The 20,612-nt window shown below is 41.7% G+C and overlaps 2 protein-coding genes across 4 annotated transcripts in view; both read right to left on the bottom strand.

Moving 5' to 3' along the window:
• The window catches only part of LOC108273581 (pancreatic secretory granule membrane major glycoprotein GP2), a 200,006-nt gene that overhangs the window by 146,785 nt on the left and 32,609 nt on the right, over positions 1-20,612 (bottom strand). The gene's annotated exons all lie outside the window — the stretch shown is intronic.
• The window catches only part of ngfrb (nerve growth factor receptor b), a 38,869-nt gene that overhangs the window by 12,752 nt on the left and 5,505 nt on the right, over positions 1-20,612 (bottom strand). Inside the window, exons 2-3 of the mRNA XM_017482901.3 lie at positions 17,098-17,239; positions 7,126-7,482 (exon numbers count right to left, since the gene is read on the bottom strand). Of these exons, the coding sequence (XP_017338390.1) occupies positions 7,126-7,482; positions 17,098-17,239 (499 nt within the window). The remainder of the gene's footprint in view (positions 1-7,125; positions 7,483-17,097; positions 17,240-20,612) is intronic.

Raw genomic sequence — 20,612 nt, 5'->3', positions numbered from 1 at the left:
ACTGTTCTTCAAGGGTTTGTCAGATAATTAAGACTTTGTAGAATCCCCCAAAAAAATGGGAACGTTTTGCTGGATATAACCTTTAAACATTCACAGTGTCATGCGATCTGAAACATGTTGTTTCCGTCTGATTGTGTAAATGTGCATCCGGAGCCCATCCCAGGACACGCTTTAACACCTAGGGGCAATTTAACCCTTCGCCAATCCGTTTTCATTCTACCAGCATGTTTTCTGGAGGTTGGAGGAAATCTGAGAACTCAAAGGAAACCCACACGTTGACACAGGGGCAACGTGTGAAACTCCGCCCACTATCACGACACCTGCAAATTTTACGGAAATTCGGATATTATTAGAACGAATTCATACATTTTGAAAGTGAAAGCCTGAAGGCAAGAAGTTTCTATGGTAAATTCATGCATGAATATCAATATCAGTATCAATGTATGTGAGCCTTGAGCCTGGAAAAGCCTTCTTCTACTCTCGGGTATTAAATGGCCTGAGTCACTGTGGAGAAATGGAAGCGTCATTCACACAAAACACACACACACACACACACACATACACACACACATACTGTATAAACACACCTGAAAACGTAGCCACATGTCAGTGCAGGTGTGAAAGCCTCGTTAGCTCAAAGGTGTGACGATGTAGAAGATGATTTGTCCCGACTCTCGCTGCAGGTTATTATTTGTTTATAGAGCATGAACTACATAGCTACCATCAGAGCAAGCCTTGTCATGCCAGCCAGGACAGAAAACCTGCCTCATATATATATATGTATATATATATATGTATATATATATATATATATATATATATATATATATATATATATATATATATATATATATACACGTGTGTGTGTGTGTGTGTGTGTGTGTGTGTGTGAACACTGTAAAATCGGATAATTCATTTAACTCAAGAAAATTTGAATCAATTTCTTGAAGCCAAATACACTTAAATATAAGTTTGAGTTACTTTTTGTTATATTTGTATTTGGCTCAAAGAAATTGATTTATCAACTTAAAAAAAAATTAGTTTCCTCAAATCTTCTGAGTTAAATGAACTTATCTGGTTTTACTGTGTGTGTATGTGTGTGTGTGTGTGTGTTCTCTACAGCAGAAATGTTCCCAGAGGTCAGTTTGTGAAACCCGATAAGGCAGGAGAGAAACTTCATCTGTCCTTCATCTATAGACTGCATTTGCTTCTCTGCATCTGCTCTTTCACTCTTTTCCCTTCCTCTTCTCCATCTTTATCTCAAGAGTGCATCTGTCTCGCCTTTCATTTCACTCCTCCGCCTCCTCCTCGTGCCTCATACGTACAATCCTTCAGCTTTTGGTCGCGCACAAATGGTTCGGGGGCAATTCAGGGACAGCGATTTGTGATATCTGAAATATGACCCGTGTGCGTTGAGGAAATCTGTCATTCGGGCCAGTCATACAGCTTGGACACAAATAGTATGCTGTAGTAGGAGTGCCAAAATAAATCAACAGGATTTAGTTTGGATTGATTTTTTACAATTAGACCACGTTTGGTAAATATTTTTAAATGGTCATGAACAGAACGCAGCAACTCAATAATGTGTAAAGGAAGACTCGGGCAGTGATGCGACGTAGATGAGGGGCGTCAACTGGTGGACTGTGGTCCGAAAGCAGACCCAAGTGACGTATTTCAGTGAACAAAACAATATGAAAACAACGAGCGCGACGAACGACGAATCTTGCGAATCAGTGTGGCATCTGTAGCAAATCCTCTGTTTCTCCAATCGATTCAGTTTCTCCAATCACATGCAATGATGTGAATAATTCAGCTGAAGACAGCTTGTTGAGGAAACAGAAGAGTTCTCACAGATGTTCATAGATTCACAATGACCTCGTGTTTTTTTATTATTTATTTAAAAAGTCGCTGATATAAACCGAATGTTTGGCGAAGAACTGTGTTTATTCTGAGCTCTCATCTGTTCTGAGTCAATACTGATAATGTTTAGCTGAACTACAGAATAAAACATAACCACAGTTTTCACAGTATGGAAATCTACTTGGGCTAAAAATTACACCAAGGAAACATTGCAGGAAATGCGATATTTTCGTGGAGTCGGAAGAGAAAATGGAAGCGAACCAGAAGAAAGTCGGAAACGGACGAGAACCAGGAGTAAGGAAATTGACAATTCAGTGGAGCCATGTCTAGAGGAGCCAATCAGGAACAAATTCACAGCATGTGTCTTCAACGGTCGGCTTCACTGCTTTCCCTAACAACGGCATCGATGGAGCTATTAGTCGACTACTTCGCGAAACCCTTCACATAACCGTGTATATATATATTTTTTTAAACGTATTGGTAGAATAAATTGCATAATGTGCATAGTGCATAGAGTTGAAGAGTTTCTAGATTTCTATCATTCTAGATAGTGTTAAAATGCTGAGTCGTAGCGTACTATGAGATTTTATATATTGGGTTTTTTGCATTTGGTCGGCAAGGCCTGAGTTTGACGTCAAACCCAAGAAAAGTCCAATCATAGATGTCATTCTCCTCGAAGCAGCAGTGATGTTAACCGAGGGCCGTACTTTTTGCCATAACTGAAGTCAGTTTGCAGTCCACAAACACCACAAGTTAGCGCTCCTCATAAGGAATGAAACATCTTGCGCTGGGAATTCTGCTCGGGTGAAATTTAACTGCGTCCCCAGTTCTCGAGGTCATCCTTGGTGAATTTATGAGGCTGGAGAAAAAAAAAAGTGCCCTGGGCTGAGCCACGTTCTCAGGCTTTCACCTCTCGGACCTTTGTGGCTGTGGAAAAATCAGAAAAAAACTCTGGGAATGTCACAGGGGTAAAAGCCAGCGAGCAGCAGGCGCCGTAACACGGACTTGGCGGACTTCATTGTGTAGGAGCGTGGCGAGAGATGGAGGGTGATGGAAGGAGGCTGGGGTGAGAGAGAGGACGGCAAAACGAGATAGAGCAGCGCATTAACATGGTGTCTCTCCAGGCACAAAACCACACATTGTATTAGGCAACGGGCTAAGGTGAAAGGTCAGTCCTGGCCGTGATAACTCTATCAATGCCCTGCTGTGGAGGGTCGGCGTACAATGTGTTCTCACACACACTCCGAGTGATAATTGTATGACGGACAGAAAGTGGAATTCAAGACAATTCAAGATCAACTTGATCTTCCATAATGCCTCTGTTTCGAACCTCTGAGTCAGGAAGTTTCAAGGTCAGACCCACGAAATTCCCTTGGGTTTCCATTCAAGTGCCACTTCCTGCTTCTTATACCTTCTGTCTGTTTACACCACAGCACTGTTGAATTCTAGATTCTGATTGGTGAGAAGGTGTGAAAATATTGCTCTGGGGAAATGTAGGAGCTCTGATAGTGCTCGGAACGGTTCTTCTTGTGATCGACTAAACTGTTATATGAATTCATTTCAGGCCACCAATTGCACCAATCAAGACCTCTCCATTCGCATAACACCAAAAGTATTCCTGTTCCCTGTCACAAATGCATTTTCGAGGGGCTCCCAAGTGGCGAGTTGGAATCCTGATGATGCCACAGATGGCATAGTCTCTCAAAACCAGGTGTCTTTGAGGTCATGTATGTAGAAGAGGGCTGCGGCTTGCTCCACAGTTCTTGGAGAAAGCACATGTTCATGTTGGTAGCAGTGGTTGAGTGGTTGAGTGGGGAGGGAATGCTGACCAAAAAGATGTGCATTTGTGAATCTGGTTTGTCTCGCTGTTTTGTTTTTACTGTCTGATCCCTGGTTTTTGACCTTTATATGTCTCTTTGCCATTGTATCAACGTCACTAAGTAGATTTAGCGCTATAGCAATAAAGCTAAACCATACACTGTCATGGTAAAATGACTATAATTGATTGGACCCTTCTTTCCTGGGAGTCTTCTCTTCCCCTCGGTCATTCATCACACACCCACATGGTAGAAGCTCTGAAACTGATCCGTTTATTAATGAGATTACACACCACTTTCACGCAGCCTCCTCCGCTAACCTAAATGGCTTCCTGTGTGGGCCCCCTGCACACACACACACCCACACACACACACACACACACACACACACACACACACACACACACAAACACACACTCTAATTACAGCAAGACCCAAGAGCATGTTCGGACCAGATGAGATCAAAATCTTTTCTGAAACCCGGCTTTCCTCATTTTCTTCCGCTCTGTGATGCAATGCTGGATTTCTCTTTATCACAATCGGAGCATCGACGCCATGTTTTTTTCGAAAATCCAGATTGTTTTGAATGAATTCTACCAGCAGTAAGGACATAAGGACCAGTCCTGTTGCTGAACCTCTAGCTCATTAGCTTTCAGCCTTTCATCATCTGAGTGCTTAGCGTCGTGTTTACAGAGGTAATCAACACGATGCAAACCTGTCCATCTATTCATTAACCTCTTGCCTACAGTAGCCTGTCGCAACCTCTGACCTTTCACCCCGTGGACTAAGATTAGAGTGAAATGTCTGCTTGAAGCTAAAAATCTCCAACAGTGAGACAACTTTAGACATTTCACTAGCAACGACACACCCTAAACACACCCTAAACCCCTTTCAGTCAGTCCTAATATCAGAAATTTCATAACAATTTTTACAATGTACCATATGATAGGTATTGAACTCTCTCTCTCACACACACACACACACACACACACACACACACACACATAAACACTGTAGCACCTAGCATAATGATTTAGCAGATTTAGTGCTCTCTGAGAAAAAAAATAAACTAAGCATGCTGCTTATTATTAATGCATATCAGGAAAAATAACGAGGTTAAAAAATTCTACAAGATAAACGACGACACACCTTAGAATGCTAATTACTAGCCTGTGAGGTATGCTAATATGGTGGGTGGTATTAAATATCTCACTGTTTTCAAAAGGAGGTGAAATTGTTAGCATTTTTCCGACACTAGCGCCCTATTAGATTTCATCCCTTAGCCTGTTTTTAGCCTAGCCCATCTTTCATTCTGGCTACACACACTTTAACAAGCCTTCTTTGCTAGTTTTACCTATTTAACTAGCAAACGTCTTGGACTTATGGAGACAAATTTTATTGTCACGGACTCTGAAACGCCAACCCGACGTTAAACTGTTTTTGTTTTCTTTCTGTCAGTATTGTGTACATGGAAACTGCTCAAAACGACATGCTTTACAAATGTATCATATATAGCACGTGAAAATGAGGCTATTTAGCTTTGCTAGAAAGGTTGTTTTTACCTCAGGAAAATATATCAAATGGGTCTAAAATCCATCTTACAAAGAGAAGAAATGTAAAATGAAACTCAAGAAATGTTTTTTGCTAGCTATTTGTTAGCTAGCTTCCCAACACTCTCAGGTAATTTAGCGTATATATCGTTGACTGATTGTGTTTTAGCGTTCACTTTGCCAGTTTGGAAAGTTTTCAGGATAAAAAAGTGATGTCACACAAGGACATGAATCTACAGTGGATGGAAAAACGAGAGTAATAGTTTTACCACGTTGGCTTTATATCAGCGTATAGGTGGACGAAGGGGATAAAGGTCACAGGATTAACTTCTGACCGCTTGCCCTTCAGGGTGCTAGTCAGTTTGACTACAGTGATGCATTTTTTTGATGGGTTTATGAGATTTTTTTAGATTTACGATTGGCCAAGTGCTGTTGGAAATCTCCTTCCCTCTGCTGGTTTCTCACCTGTTTTCGCTTTTTCTTCTATCATCTGTCGCTTTTGCTTTATTGGTACATCTCTCAGCACTCTCTCTCTCTCTCTCTCTCTCTCTCTCTCTCTCTTGCTCTCCATCTATCTATCGATACTGGATTCTGGTTTCTACTATCGTAACTGCTCATTCACAGGGACTTGTACTGCAGACACACCACAAAAAAGTCTTAAAAATGTGTCTAATCGTTGATTATTTACTATTTACGGAAGGAGTCTTGATTCTTGTAAATGATTCTTGATGACAGCTTGACCTTTACAGACCATATCTCAACAACTGCACAGTCCTGTAGGTTCATCCTGTACAACATCAAGAAAATCAGACCCTACCTCACCGAACAGGCTACACAGATACTAATCCAGGTTCTTCTTATCTCTAAACTGGACTACTGCAACTCACTACTCTCGGGTCTCCCAGCAGCTCCATCAAACCCCTTCAGATGATTCAGAATGCAGCAGCGCACCTCATCTTCAACCAGCTCAAGAGAACCCATATCACACCCCTCTTCATCTCCCTCCACTGGCTTCCTGTAGATGCCTGCATCAAATTCAAGGCCTTGATGCTCACCTAGAAAACCTTGTCTGAAACAGCGCCCCCTACCTCAACTCTCTCCTGAAAGCTTACGTTCCCTCACTCAATCTGCCATCGATCAATGACCGATGCTTAGTAGTGCCTACTCAGTGTGGCTCAACGTCCCTTTCAAGAACATTCAAACTAACTGTCCCTCAGTGGTGGAATGAACTTCCAATCCGGACCACAGAATCACTCACCATGTTCAAAAAACAGCTAAAGACCCACCTCTTCTGTGAACACCTAACTAACCCCTAAAAAAAATTTAAAAATAAAAAATAAAATAAAAAAATTACTCTGGCACTTACACCTCTACTCTGCGCACTTTGCTTCTTCTGGAACTCAATTACTGATCTTGTATGGTAGCACTACTTGTATTGTTCTCTTCTTGATATATCGCTTTGGTTGTATTTTCTCATTTCTACGATGCTTTAAATAAAAGCATCTGCTAAATGAATAAATGTAAAATGTCAAGTGTAAATGTAAGGAGTCTCCAGTGTCAGAGGTAAAACTGTAACTTTACATTTTCCAACATCTTCAGAACAGAGGAGTTTTGCAATTAGCATGGCAAAACATGTTTTTTTTATCTTCATCAACTTCAAGAGAGGAAAAAAGAGAGGCTGGTGAGGGAACTAGTGTTATAGCTGTTATAACGTATAATAAGTTGATAATGGGTACGAAGTTGTTTTGCAAACATGGAATGTAACTAATGTAACAGACAAAAAGCTGTTTAAAATGACGTTGTTTAATGAATAAACACTGTACTTCGAAGGGGTAACAGGAACTCTCTCGTCTTGGCAAACTCAAGAGTGCGCCATTTCTACAGCGCCGCTTTCGTACCTTGGCACACGGTGTCGCTGACGGCGGTGCAGTGCTGGAGCTCCTCTGTATCCTCGCAGATGGTGCACGGCAGGCACAAGTTGAGCTCGCTCTCCTGGTCTGAGTATGTGTCGTCCATGCACATCTCGCATATGGTGTCCTGCTCGAGGGCGCAGCGCCTCAGCACGCCGCTGCCCAATGGACACGCCGTGCACGCCTGGCACTGCCCCGTTATGGGTGACATGAAGTAGCCATAGTCGCACACGCAGGTGGCGTCGTTGGCATCCGTGCATGGCGTCTCCATGCGTAACAGCCCAGTGCACTCTGTGCATTTCCTGCATTTTGCTGTGTGGCTGAAGCTCTCCGAGAACGTCTCACCTGCAAGGAATGAAAGCAACGTTAGACAGATGGACTTCTAAAGTGTCCGTCAAAAGCATCAGCTCATCATTAAGAATCGAGGGCAAGGTGGCTTAGCATGTTTGCCTCGCACCTCTGGGGTTGGGGGTTCAAATCCCGCCTCCTCCCTGTGTGTGCAGAGTTTGCATTTTCTCCCCATGCATCAAGGGTTTCCTCTGTGTACTCCAGTTTCCTCTCCCAGTCCAAAGACATGTGCTGTAGGCTGATTGGCATTTCCAATTTGTCCATAGTGTGTGATTGTGTGTGCAATTGTGCTCTGTGATAGGTTGGCACCCCATCCAGGGTGTCCCCCGCCTTGTGCCCCGAGTTCCCTGGGAACTCCAGGCTCCAGGCTCCCCATGACCCTGTGTAGGATAAGCGGTATGGAAAATGGATGGATGGATGGATGGAAGCCTTAACAGTCTGTTTCTTATAATCATCATCATCATCAAGTTTGATATGATTTATTTATAAAAGTATACTGTTTTAAGTTTCATGTTAATTTTTTCCCCAAAGTAAATACATAAAGAAACAATTGATAAACAAACAAATAAATCGAGTGATTTCATTCATTTATAAAATCTGTTAGAAAAGAAAAGCGGAGTGTCAGCGTAGTATGAACTTTCACAGAGTTGAACTAAATGAAACACAAAAGATTCATTCAGCATATTTACTAGATCATATGATGTTTTCAAAAGCCTGTTAATAAACACTGTTCCTAAAGATACCGTGTGATAAGGGCATGCACTGAGAAAAGGAAAAAAAAAAAAGGGGACGCTAAGAGAGTGAGCTATCTTGGCGTTGTGTTTAAGATCTCATCTGACCTTCCATTGGCCTCTGAATTTCTGCTGAATTAAGCCAGTAGTCTGAGTAAGAGGAAGATGGTGTGTTTATTTACCCAGGAATTAAAGAGACCCTTGCATGATTTAAAATAATTCTTAAATTACAACAAAACTGATGCTTTTTGAGATCTCATGCTCGTCAGGTCTCAGTTAGAACTTGTGACAGTAGTCAGTTTTTGGAAAATCACAAAGATGCCAAAAGTTTGCAAGAAACTATACAGTGTCTTTGGAAAAATAAATATGAACAGTAAAATATAATGGACAGAAAGTTGTTTGCAGATGACTAACTATCTGCAGCATTGTTCATTCATTCATCTTCAATGAGCGCTTTATCCTGGGCAGGGTGCCAGAGTCTATTCCAGGAGCACTGGGCATAAGGTGGGAATACCCTTGATGGGACACCAGGCCATTGCAGGGCACTTGACATATGGGACTAAAACAGAGAACCCAGCGTTACCCCCCCCCCCCCCCCCCCCCCAGACATAAAGAGAACATGAGAAACAGTCACCTGAACTCAGGATTGGACCAGGGACCCTGCAAGAAGCCAATGTCCTTCTTTCTGTTTCCTTAACTTTTTTGTCAATCACATTTGAGTTATTGCAGGTGTCCTCAGCAGAGTTGCCACTACTATTCTGGTATTTCAAGTCTTTTATAAGTCTATAATTCCTTCTAAATGGGGGGACATACATTCATTGACCCCTCAAAAAAAGATGTGCAAGTCGGTGCAAGTCGGTTTTCCATTGACTAAATGCCAGTGGCCATGAAAGTTGTTGGCAAATTGATGCAGTCCTATCTCCTGTTTCAGCCCGTATTACTACTTCTACTGTTTCAGTCTGAGTCCTGTTCCTATTTATGTCCTCAGCCTTGTTTCTGTCTCAGATCCCACTCCAGACTCTGTCCCGTGCCCAAATACAGACCTGGGTATTGTCCTGTTTTTACCTCAGGCTGTGCTTTGTTTTCTATTGTCTGAGAAGTCTTGCCTGAGTAAACTCCATTCTACTCATTTCTTGTTTCCCTAAATCCTCATCCTGTTTTGGGCCTACTGCAAATCTGCTATGGATTTCCGACTACGATTCTTAAACTAATAAAGAAACTTGTCTGGTCTTATGAAGGGCTTCTAGATTTAGATCCCTCTATAGCACAGACATTGGCTCGTTTACTTTGTTGTCTTCTGTTGGTAGATCATTCTCTTCATACCACAGACCTGTACAGCTTTGACTCTATAGATCAGTGGTCACCAACCTTCCTGAAGGCGTTAGCTCCAACCATAATCGTGCACACCTGACCATCTAATCATTAATACTTTAAGAAGTTCTTGATCAACTAAAAACAGGTGTGTTCGATTTTGGTAGGAGAAGAAACCTGCAGGAAGGTAGATCTCAAGGAAGAGGGTTGGTGACCATTGCTATAGATCATTTAGACCAATATTTTACCTGACAGGCATCATTTTATTAATGAAAATGGGGTTACGGACACTGGAGTAGCATAACCAAAACGCCTGCCCTGTCGTCAGGAGATCTAAAGATCAAATCTCAAAGATCCAAATGCCATCCATGGCTGGGGGTCCAAGAGAGTAAAACAGGTTGGAGGGATGGTGTTACTACAATTTTCTCTTTCCTGACCATCAAAATGACACTATGGTCAGCTCATGTATAAGTAACTGGGCAGAGCTTTCCTCTGAGTGAGCAGTAGTTTGAAAAGATATGGTGGTTTCCTATGCCTTTGAGGAAGCACACGTTATCCCTCACCCTCCCTGCTTAGTACAATAGCTGCCATATCTATTTAGAGTGTGGGAATGGGCAAATGACAAAATTAAAGATAATGAGTCTTTATTGGTCATATACATTAGAGCACAGTGAAATTCTTTTCTTCACACATCCCAGCACATCAGGAAGTTGGGGTCAGAGTGCAGGGTCAGCCATGACACTGGAGCAGAGAGGGTTAAGGGCCTTGCTCAAGGGCCCAACAGTGGCAGCTTGGCAGTGCTGGGGCTTGAACCCCCGACCTTCTGATCAGTAACCCAGAGCCTTAACCGCCAAGCCACCACTGCCCAAACTGGTAGAAAAAAGGGTAAAAATCCAAACGAATTTGATCTGCCCCTAAATAAGTACATTACAGAGTACCACAAAGATGAATTCTTTTCTTTCTGCTTTAATCTTTGTACATGCTTTTTACATTTAGAATTAAACTATGAACTACATTTTTTTTACATTTAGAACTAAACTATGAACTACATTTTTTTACATTTAGAACTACAAATGAATTATAGATACACCAGAAACATTAAGGACTGGATGCATTGTAACGTTCACTTATAGTTTTCACAACTAGCCTGAATGTCTGAGTCCACACCCAGGATCAATACTGTGCTCGTTTGGGGGAGGGCCTAATAATCACAGGTTTCTTTTCACATTCCTTCCAAATCATATATCCATACATCACCTTGTGTGCATTCATCCCTGAACCCAAGACAATCAGAAATAACCTGCCTAAGCACGGTATGTCTTGAACCAATCATCTTTGGTGTTGACGGTAACACTCCTTTTCAATTCCGGTATATAGATATGAAACCTTTATTATAAGAAGCATGAATTGGCTTCAGTTAGTCTAGGGTTCTTACAGTAACTAGAAACATTGAGCACTTTGGTTGCCTCCAATCTACATTGGCCACCTGTTATGTTTTTTAAAGAGGGCTTGCTTTTGGCATTTAAAGCTCTAAATGGCTTAGAGTAGTACCTAAGCAATCTCACTTGGTCTCTATGGTTGCTAAATGCAGCTCTCTGATCAATACCAAGAGACCACAGTGGATCCTTTTCCTACGTGGCTCCTAGGCTTTGGAAATGCCTTCCTGACAATAATCAGGATTTAAACATGCACTCTCTTTCTCTGTTCAGTCAAGCCTATAGCTGACCTTCTTGTGTCAAAAAAGGTACAGGTGGAAGACCATGGGTGTCCTGCTGATCTGAGATGTCAGAGCTGTTTTTACACTTTTCACATGCAATCATCCAACTTTAATGATATGAGCAAATGTTGCTGGTGTCTCAGGGATCCTTCAAGTATGGGCGTCATTGCTTTCTATGCTGCACAGGTAACCGATATTGATAACAATTTTGCACACAGATTAGTTCAATGTAAAGAAATAATGCATAACACTTCCCTTATTACCTGTCCTGAGGCTCGCAAATGCCTATTCATGCCATTGAGACACCAGTAATCTCTTGCACCAACCCATACTGATGCCCAGAACCTTCTGCTCCTATTAAGATCTTTCTGCTGTCACCAACTTGAGGGCTATATGTTTTGCTCATTGTATTAATGCCAGCATGATGCCAAAATGTGCTATCCCTATTCATGTTCCTTTGAATTCTTACTTCCTTTACTCTGAGGCCTACGAGATTTTCTTGAGAACTTCTATAGGACTCTAGGTTTCTGACCCATCCAGATACTAAGGTTGCCATCCTGACTCGCAGGAACTGAAGCCTACACATTTCTGATCCACTCCGTCCATCTTCAGGCCCACAAGCTCCTGCTTTATGTCCTGAGGCCTACCATATCCTTGTTCTACTTGTGCCAACCTGACGTCAACAAGCTCTTGCTTCCACTGTTTCTTATGTCTTCCACTCTGAGGTCCTGGAGTCATCTGGACCTACTTGAGGACTATAAGGGCTGTAAGTTTCTGACCCACCTTTAACCTCCTGTTTCCATTATGAGACCCAGAAACTAAAGCCTACGAGCTTTTGCCTCTATTCTGATCCTATCCCTGCCATCCAAATGGCTATAAGCTTCAGCTCCCATCCTAAGGCTTATAAGCTCCTGCTCTCATTCCGATCCCACTCCCGTTATTTTTAGGCCCACAAGATTCTGCTTCACCTCTCAAGACCTACCACATCTTCACTGTACTCCAGCCATCATAATGGCAACAAGCTCCTGTTCTTCCAAGTTCTTATGTCTTCCACTCTGAGCTCTTCAATTTCCTGCTTCCATCTAGATACTACTAGTGCCATCCTGGAGGCCAAAATTGAAGCCTACATGCATCTGACTCTATCTATATCTTACTCCTGCCATCCTATAGGAAAACTTCTGGTGCCATCCAAAAGCTCCCACACCATCTGGACCATCTAGTTAGTCATCTTGAGGGTCAGAAACCGAAGCCTTCAAGATTCTGCCCCATCCAGATACTACTGCTGACATTCTGAGACCTTGAATTCCGGCCACATCTGGACACTCTTGCCACCCACAAGCTCCTGTTCCCATTCCCTTATCCTTACCGGGTTGCAGGGAACCTGCAGGCTATCCCAGGGGGCATGGGGCACAAGGCGGGGTACACCCTGGACAGGGTGCTAATCCTTCGCAGGGCACAATCACACACACACATTCACACACTACAGACACTTTTGGACATGCCAATCAGCCTACAATGCATGTCTTTGGACTGGGGGAGGAAACCGGAGTACCCGGAGGAAACCTCCGAAGCACGGGGAGAACATGCAAACTCCGCACACACAGGGCCACGGTGGGAATCGAACCCTCAACCCTAGAGGTGTGAGGCAAACGTGCTAACCACTAAGTCTAAGAGCACTAGAAGTCCCTAATAGTTTTTCTTTAACCGTTTGTACTATGACTAACCTGCCTATTTAGCCTACAGAATAATGGTTGTTTTAATACAGATCAGGACACCGTATGCTTATAAACGAGGGATAGTCAACAGGGTAGCACTGTGTCCATACACACCCACACTCAACACACACCAACGCATTCTCCATACACTCTCACACACTCATCAGCGCTTGATTATTACCTCTCTAGATTCCCTGGTGTGTCATGCACTATGGTCACTAATGGATTTTCTGATGATGGCTAAAGTGAAGGAAAGCACCCACTCAGCCTTTTCCTCTCTTTTTGCCCCCTCTCTTTTTTCACCCCTTCTTTCTTCATCTTGCTCTACTCCCTCTCTACTCCTCTCTTGCAGCCGTTACCATAATGTGCGTCATCAATAATGCATATCAGTGCATTATTTCAGAGAGACTACACCATATGTGTGTGTGCGTGTGTGTGTGTGTGTGTGTGTGTGTGTGTGTGTGTGTGTGTGTCAGTTCCATGGTTGGTACTGTGCAGAGGAGCAGAGGTAACATTCTGTAAATGACTTCTGTGTGGCCATAAAAGGCAAACTGATGTGGCCAGATATAATTTATTATTATTGTGTCCGTGTGTGTGTGTGTATGTGTTGCTAAAGCAGCTGGTTTATCTCGCTATCAAGTCACAGTCATTCTGTCTGCACTCCCAAAGTTCACGTTGCTATCATGTCTCCTAATTTCAGCCATTTGCATTTTCAGATGTCTCCTAATAAGCCATTTAGGAGCAGGAAAGGGGAAATGAGAAGTGAGAGAAGACCTCACATCCTGATGTTATTTAAACACCTTTATCCTAGGAAACTCTCGACTGAAATATGAATCTGAGTGGACGATTCAAATTTCACTCGAGTGTAAAAAGGACACAAATTGTGCGCTGTTGCTCTACTTCTTCTTGGAGCGCCTGCATTTCCGACTCACCTTCTTCTGTTGTGGATATTTGCACCCAAGTCTCACCCTTGCTTCAGTGTTTAATCTCACCTGGATACTGTAGATCTGTACCCAAGGCTCTCCTGTGCTTCAACACACTCGGGACTTTATTGTTTACTGTAATATTTTATAATCCAGAAAAGGACCGGTTCCATTTTGAGTCTGGGTTCTGTCAAGGTGTATTCATGTCATCTCCGGGAGTTTTTTCTCACCACTGTTGCATCTGGCTTGTTCATGGCTCTGGCTTGGATTAAAATCTACATCTGGATTTCTGTAAAGCTGGGGATGGGAATAATGCTTTCACAAAACAAAACTAAATTTCAGCTGAGGTAAAAGTTTCAAATGAGGAGTGTGAAACAGAATAAAGAGTGAAGTCTACCTTTATAGGTTAATCCTAGTGATGTAGGGCCTTTAGTGACAGGTGGGTGATCAGAAAGAAGGTGGAGGGCCTCGTGTATGTTGATGGAGTATTTTGGCCCGAGGCGAAGGAGTTCCATTGACATACACACGCATGGGTGCTTTAGAGGCTTATCAGATTCTCCGAAACATGACAAATCACAAGCTCCGGGCGACGGATTGACGTGTTTTTTGTTTGGTTTTGTTTTTGAGGTTAAAGTTTCGCCGTAAACATCAGGATCTGGGATGCACCTCTAGTGTGCTTTCACAATCACCTGATTTTTACATGAATGGTCAATTTGCACACCTGAGAACCTCAATAGAGACAGAAACTTAAGGGAAAAAAGGCCCACCTGGAAGCGGTATCCGGACTATCGGTGATCAGAAACAGACACTAATAATTATACACTCATAATGTCCAGTTTTGACATGTCCCTTCAGTTCTGTCTAGCCTGACATTAATCACTGTCCTGACACAAACAGGTATCGCCGGAATGCGCCCCAGGTTCACCCTGCTGAAATAGTTTTTCAGCTTGTTGTAGTTAACCCTGTGGTTATGTTCAGCGATATTTCACTTACCCAGGCAAAATTGTCATTTGTGAACAAATGAGACAAAATTATTGTACTTATCCAATATTACACATCTGTGAGGGGTAAAAGTATGTGAACCTTTGCTTTCAGTATCTGGTGTGACCCCCTTGTGCAGCAATAACTGCAGCTAAACGTTTGGGGTAACTGGAGGAATTTTAGCCCGTTCCTCAGTACAGAACATCTTCAACTCTGGTATGTTGGTGGGTTTCTTCACATGAAGCGCTTGCGTCAACCAGTTAGGTCCTCTCTCTACCAATATGTCAAATGATCGTGTCAAAAACCTTGGTGTTGTTCGAGAGCCTACGTTGTGTACAACACAATACAATAGATCAGTGCTGTTGTCAAAAGCAGCTTTTTTCAGCTGAAGAAGGACCGTGAAACGGTTATTTATGCATTTTTAACATCAACGTTAGACTACTGTAATTCCCTCTATTTCTGATTGGCTAAAACCGCTCTCGATCACTTGCAAATGGTACATAATGCGGTACATTCATTTTTAAAGCTTTGCACGGACTTGCTCACCGGTACATATGTGATCTCCTTAGCCTGAATACTGCATCGAGATCTCTTCGATCAACGACTCTTTCAGTCCCTCGTTCACGCTTTAAAACCAAAGTTGACCGGGTCTTCTCAGTAGCTGCTGCCAGGCTCTGGAATAGTCTCCCTTTGTATATTAGATCTTCCTCTTCTACCACTATGTTCAAATCTTCCCTGAAACAGCACTTTCAGAGTTTTTAAATGTGCTTTATAAATAAATAAACCTTCTGTGGTATAAATGACTATTAATAAATGATATGTTTGGACCAGGTTCATTTCATTCTTTGGAGTGGTCTGCAATCAGCCACCCAGACACGGTAGGAGACGAAGAAAATCGACTTTGAGCTCTTCAGACAACTTTTTTACAAGTGTGAAAGCACCCATCCAAAGAAAACATGTGCTCGAACCCATTTCCCGTATTTCTAGAAATTTATCACACCCATGGCAGCGAAAGCGTGAGAGCGCGGTCCCTCACCTTCTGTTCAAACATGACGCGTTTTCATCACCACGCTGACCCTGCTCTGATGTTTGACCTCAGGGTGGAATTTGCACATTTCAAGCTCAGACGTATCATGTTCTGTTTACATGCAATGATCTTTTTCTCAGTTTACGTTAAACGCGTATTAAATGTTCCCAAGTGACACGACCGCGTCAGGAGCCGACTTTAACATCCGAAGAGCCACGGTAGAACGTTTTGCTGAAAGCTCATCGGCATTCGGTATTCAGGATTCTCTCGTGCAGTGTACCCATGACCAAAATGCATGTAGTGAGTCTTCTCATCTTCCGGGGAAGAAACCTTGCCAGAGTGAAAAGCAATCGTTTAAAAAAACGGTATTGGTTTTCCTTAATAACATGAAGAAAATGTTACACACTGAAAGGCAAAACTTCATTGCAAATGAATGGTCATCAGTGACTGGAATTCCCCACTGCAGTCATGCTACACTGAAACGCATTCACTGTCCAATCCCAGTGCTAAGTCATACTCAGGGGCATGGCTTCAGAAGAGCAAAATGCCCTGAAAGTCTCATTTTCCAGGAAGTGTTTCTGTCCATATACTGTAACGCATCACCCTTTTGTTTGTTCGTTTATTATTTGTTGCTGCATTCCTCTGCATTCCTACTACATTTGCGCTGTAATAAAGAAATAAATAAATTAAAAGTGAAAAACTAAGTTTTCTGACATAACTACAGCAATACTAATTAGTACCTTCAAACAGGGCAGGGCTTAAATTTGAACAATCGCCAGAACAAATTTCCCAACAATCCCTAGCTTTCTAGCAAACTAGAAATTGAATGTTTTAATGGTTTCATTTTGGCCGTAACAAATCATAAAGCTAGTGCTGGTAGTAAATATATGGTAGTAAATATGTAACAGGAACTAAAATTAGTAAACCCTATTTATTGTGTCATTTCATCCAGTTATATTATGCTAAACACTGCAAGAACGGTGTATGTGCAGAAATATATGGTACAAAGTAATTAAGGGCGAAACACAGACGAGGTAGACACAATCATGTAGCACAGCAATGACAACGCAGGGGTGGAGACAGAACCAAGATCAAAAGGAAAGCACGTGGATTGAACTCAAAATAAAACTGCTTTTTCCATTAGAGAACTACCACTAATTCAGCTTGGAAAGAAGTGAGGATGTGTCATTTTAAACCAGGTACTCACTGTCGAGGCACGGCTGACACACTGTTTGCGTCTCTCCACACGGCTTGACCGCGCCCTCGCCCGGCGGGCACTGTTTGCAGCACTCGCCGCTGGTGGTGTACTGTCCTGAATGACACACTTGCTGAGCCGAGAACACGCCCACCTTCACACAAACACAGAAGGATGAAGAGTTAGTGAATGGGAATCCTTACCTAAAAACACATTGTGTTCACCGATTCTTTAAAAAAGGCAGAGGGAATGCTAGCATGCGTAGCAGTACTTCCACGCTAGCAACGGAGGTGTTTAAAAAGTGCTGAAATCCTTTAAAAAGTCTGATTATAAATGTGTTGAAATAAACGCTCTGGTAAAAAAATTCTTCAAATTAATGTAGAAACGTGTAAATCCACATGAGGTATGAGCGGAAAAGAAAAACCTTTTTCTCTCTTGATCTAAATTAGCGCCTCCTTCACCAGGGAACATGGAAAAACTTTAGCTTACGCAAGCTAACAACAGCTTTAGTCCTCATCCCTCACATATTAACTAGCATGATAATATCTCTGAGCAAGTTATTAGCTGAATGCTAATAGCAAGCTGTCACAGTACAAATTCATGTACAAATGAACACAGCAGCAGCTAGATTACAATGTACAAGTACAGATACTGTTGCTTTTCACCTCTGGCTAACCGTACTGTAGGAAAAGTGACGTATTTTTATCATGCACTTACAGTAACACAAGTACCCAACAGCCTTGAGTGTAGTTTTAAAGGGGGGAAAAATGCTAGCATGCTTAGCGAAAAGCAAAACAAGCTTGCGCTGAACAGAATCATTTAGCATAAAATTGAGTGAGGTGAAATCAAAAAGAATTTCCATATGAAGAAGTCCTTTCGAGCATGTTTGTTGTTGTTTTTTTTTTAATTAATGATGTCTCATTAAATGAATCGACTCTTTGAACCGACTCTTTTAGATGAATTTTGAGAGCCTCGTTGTTTCATATCTTCTTGTTGAATTGTGTTGGATGCCCATTCTCAGATCTTCACTTCATTTGGCTTTAACCATGGGTCACTATGCTCCACTATGAATGCTAAAAGCACATCGATCAAAACAAGACAAATGAAACGAGGCAAGTTTTATGCGGCAGAGGGAAAAAAAAAATTCTGAACTCCATCCAGCAAACAGACTTTTTCCCATAAGGATAATGATTAACCCCGTGACCTCTCTTGGTACACGTTCTATTATTTATGAACGTACAAATCATTATCATTATGACTGTCTAAGGCTTAATTAGAAGATGACTAATATATAGAGAAAGTACACGGCGTTCTTTTTTTCCTTTGTTGGCTGGGATTAGTCCTTTCAGACCGGACGCTATTGTGATATACAACCCAAAACGTCATTCTTTAAAATAGTCGGCTTTCCGAGTCTAATATTTCCACTAAGGGAAATATTTAATCAACATATGACAGCTATAATTTCAAGTAAGTTCCTTGGATAGCTTTCAGAACTGTAACGATAACATTAAAAAGGAATATGTTTGGCAAAGTCCTATGAAAACAGAAGAAGCGTGGGAATCTCATATACAGGTCACGTCCCATTATGAGTTTATCTGTCCAGCAAAACACACACACACACACAAAAGAAATAAAATCCTATGCTTTGTGACTACTACACTGATACAAATCAGCTGACTTGGATATTTAATGATAAACATAACACATTCAATTAATTTCACAACAAGACAGCCAAGTGTACTTGACACTTAATGTACTTTGTTTGATGTATACTTGGTCAGAATACTTGGCAGTGAACTTCTCTTAAAGAATACTTGGAAACGCTAGTATATAAAAAGTCAACTGTAAGCATACACTTACTGTACTTCTCTCCAAGGATACTTAGAATAACTAGTATACTAGAGTATTTGAAGTGTTGTACATTGAGAAGTATCCAAGTGTCAAAAGTATACTTCCATTGTACTTAGAAAACAGAGTATACTAGCTGTATACTAAGTGCACTTGACATTTAGTTTACTTATATTTAAGTCCACTTGGAAAAGTAAGTGTACTGAACTGAAAGTAATGTACTTCTCTTGAAGTATTCTTTTAAAAATTAAGAAAGCTGTAAACCAGACATATAATTGGACAAACTAGTATACTAAAATTAACTGTGTGTATACTTGACATTTAATTGACTTCCCTTCAAATAAACTTAAAAAGTTAGTATACTAGCTGTAAACTGTCAGCTAACTTAAAACATAGCAGCAAACTGAAAATATATTTAACTCTTAGTGCGGTGGTTTTCAAACTGGGGGCTGCGGCCACCTTTGGGTCCGCCAGGGGGCGCCCGGGGGGCCTCAACAATTTGGTGTGAAAAATAAATAAATGTATGTTTTCTATTTCTCACTCTCAGACACACACACACACACACACACAATCAATTCCTAATGTAATGTGATGTAAGATGCAATTATTAATAATAAAAAAAGGGGGATATATTCAGAAGTCTGTATTTTTAATGTGTTTTAAAGACATCTTGCAAAAAGGGGACCTCGGTCAAATGATAATGCCATTTGGGGGGCCTTGCCCTGGAAAAGTTTGGGAACCCCTGACTTAGTGCACTTCTACTCAAGTATACTTAGAAAAGATAGCACACAAGCAGTACAGTGAAAGTGTACTTGACACTTGGTGTACTTCTATTCAATTATAGTATGCTAAATATATAGTCATGTGAAAAAATTAGTACACCCCAAGGAAACTGTTGGGGTTTTATTTGGACATTTATTGACATTTTGACACTTGATCCTCTTTGAAACAGGTGTTAAAGATCGGGTGCCAGTGATTAGAACCTGCTCAGGGAGTGCAGGTGGAACTGGTCTTATTTATTCCCCTCTCATATCTAGTGTCTGGTGTTCCCTTTGTTATCGAGGTGTGTGGTGTCATCATGCCGAGATCTAAAGAGTTCTGTAAGGCCTTCAGGAAGAAAAAAAAGATTGTGGATGCCTATGAGTCTGGCAAGGATTTAAAAAGATCTCCAAACTATTTGAAATACATCATTCCACTAAGTAAGTAAAATTATGTACAAATGGCGCAGATTTCAAACCAGTAGCGTAGCCACGAGGGAGCCTGGGGGGGCCTAGGCTGTATTCAAACTTATTGGTGACAATGGTGGGTGCGCAAAGTTCAATATTACACTTTTTCAAGAAAACACGAGAAGGAGAAAAAGTGTGATCCGCCTTTCCAGGAGGAGAAATCCAGTGAAGCGGCGCCTGATGCTGCCCATTTCCAGGATGCAGACACACATATTTCATCATTGGAGTGTAGTGGTGAGACTGCTACGGCACAAATCAACACAATACCAAATGATTAGTCTGTGGCTGATGAACCACCTTCACAACCAGTGATGACTGTAATGACCAGGACCAGAGTGAGAAAGCTACCGGCCTGACTGAAAGAGTCTGTGGTTTCGTGTAGTTTGGGCAAATCCACAACCATTAAAGACAACGCTGATCTCAACTAACTTTTTTTTTTTTTTTTTTTCAAAA

This window comes from Ictalurus punctatus, chromosome 13 (assembly GCF_001660625.3).
Source record: "Ictalurus punctatus breed USDA103 chromosome 13, Coco_2.0, whole genome shotgun sequence".
NCBI lineage: Eukaryota > Metazoa > Chordata > Actinopteri > Siluriformes > Ictaluridae > Ictalurus > Ictalurus punctatus.
This window is presented reverse-complemented; position numbering and strand designations above follow the sequence as displayed.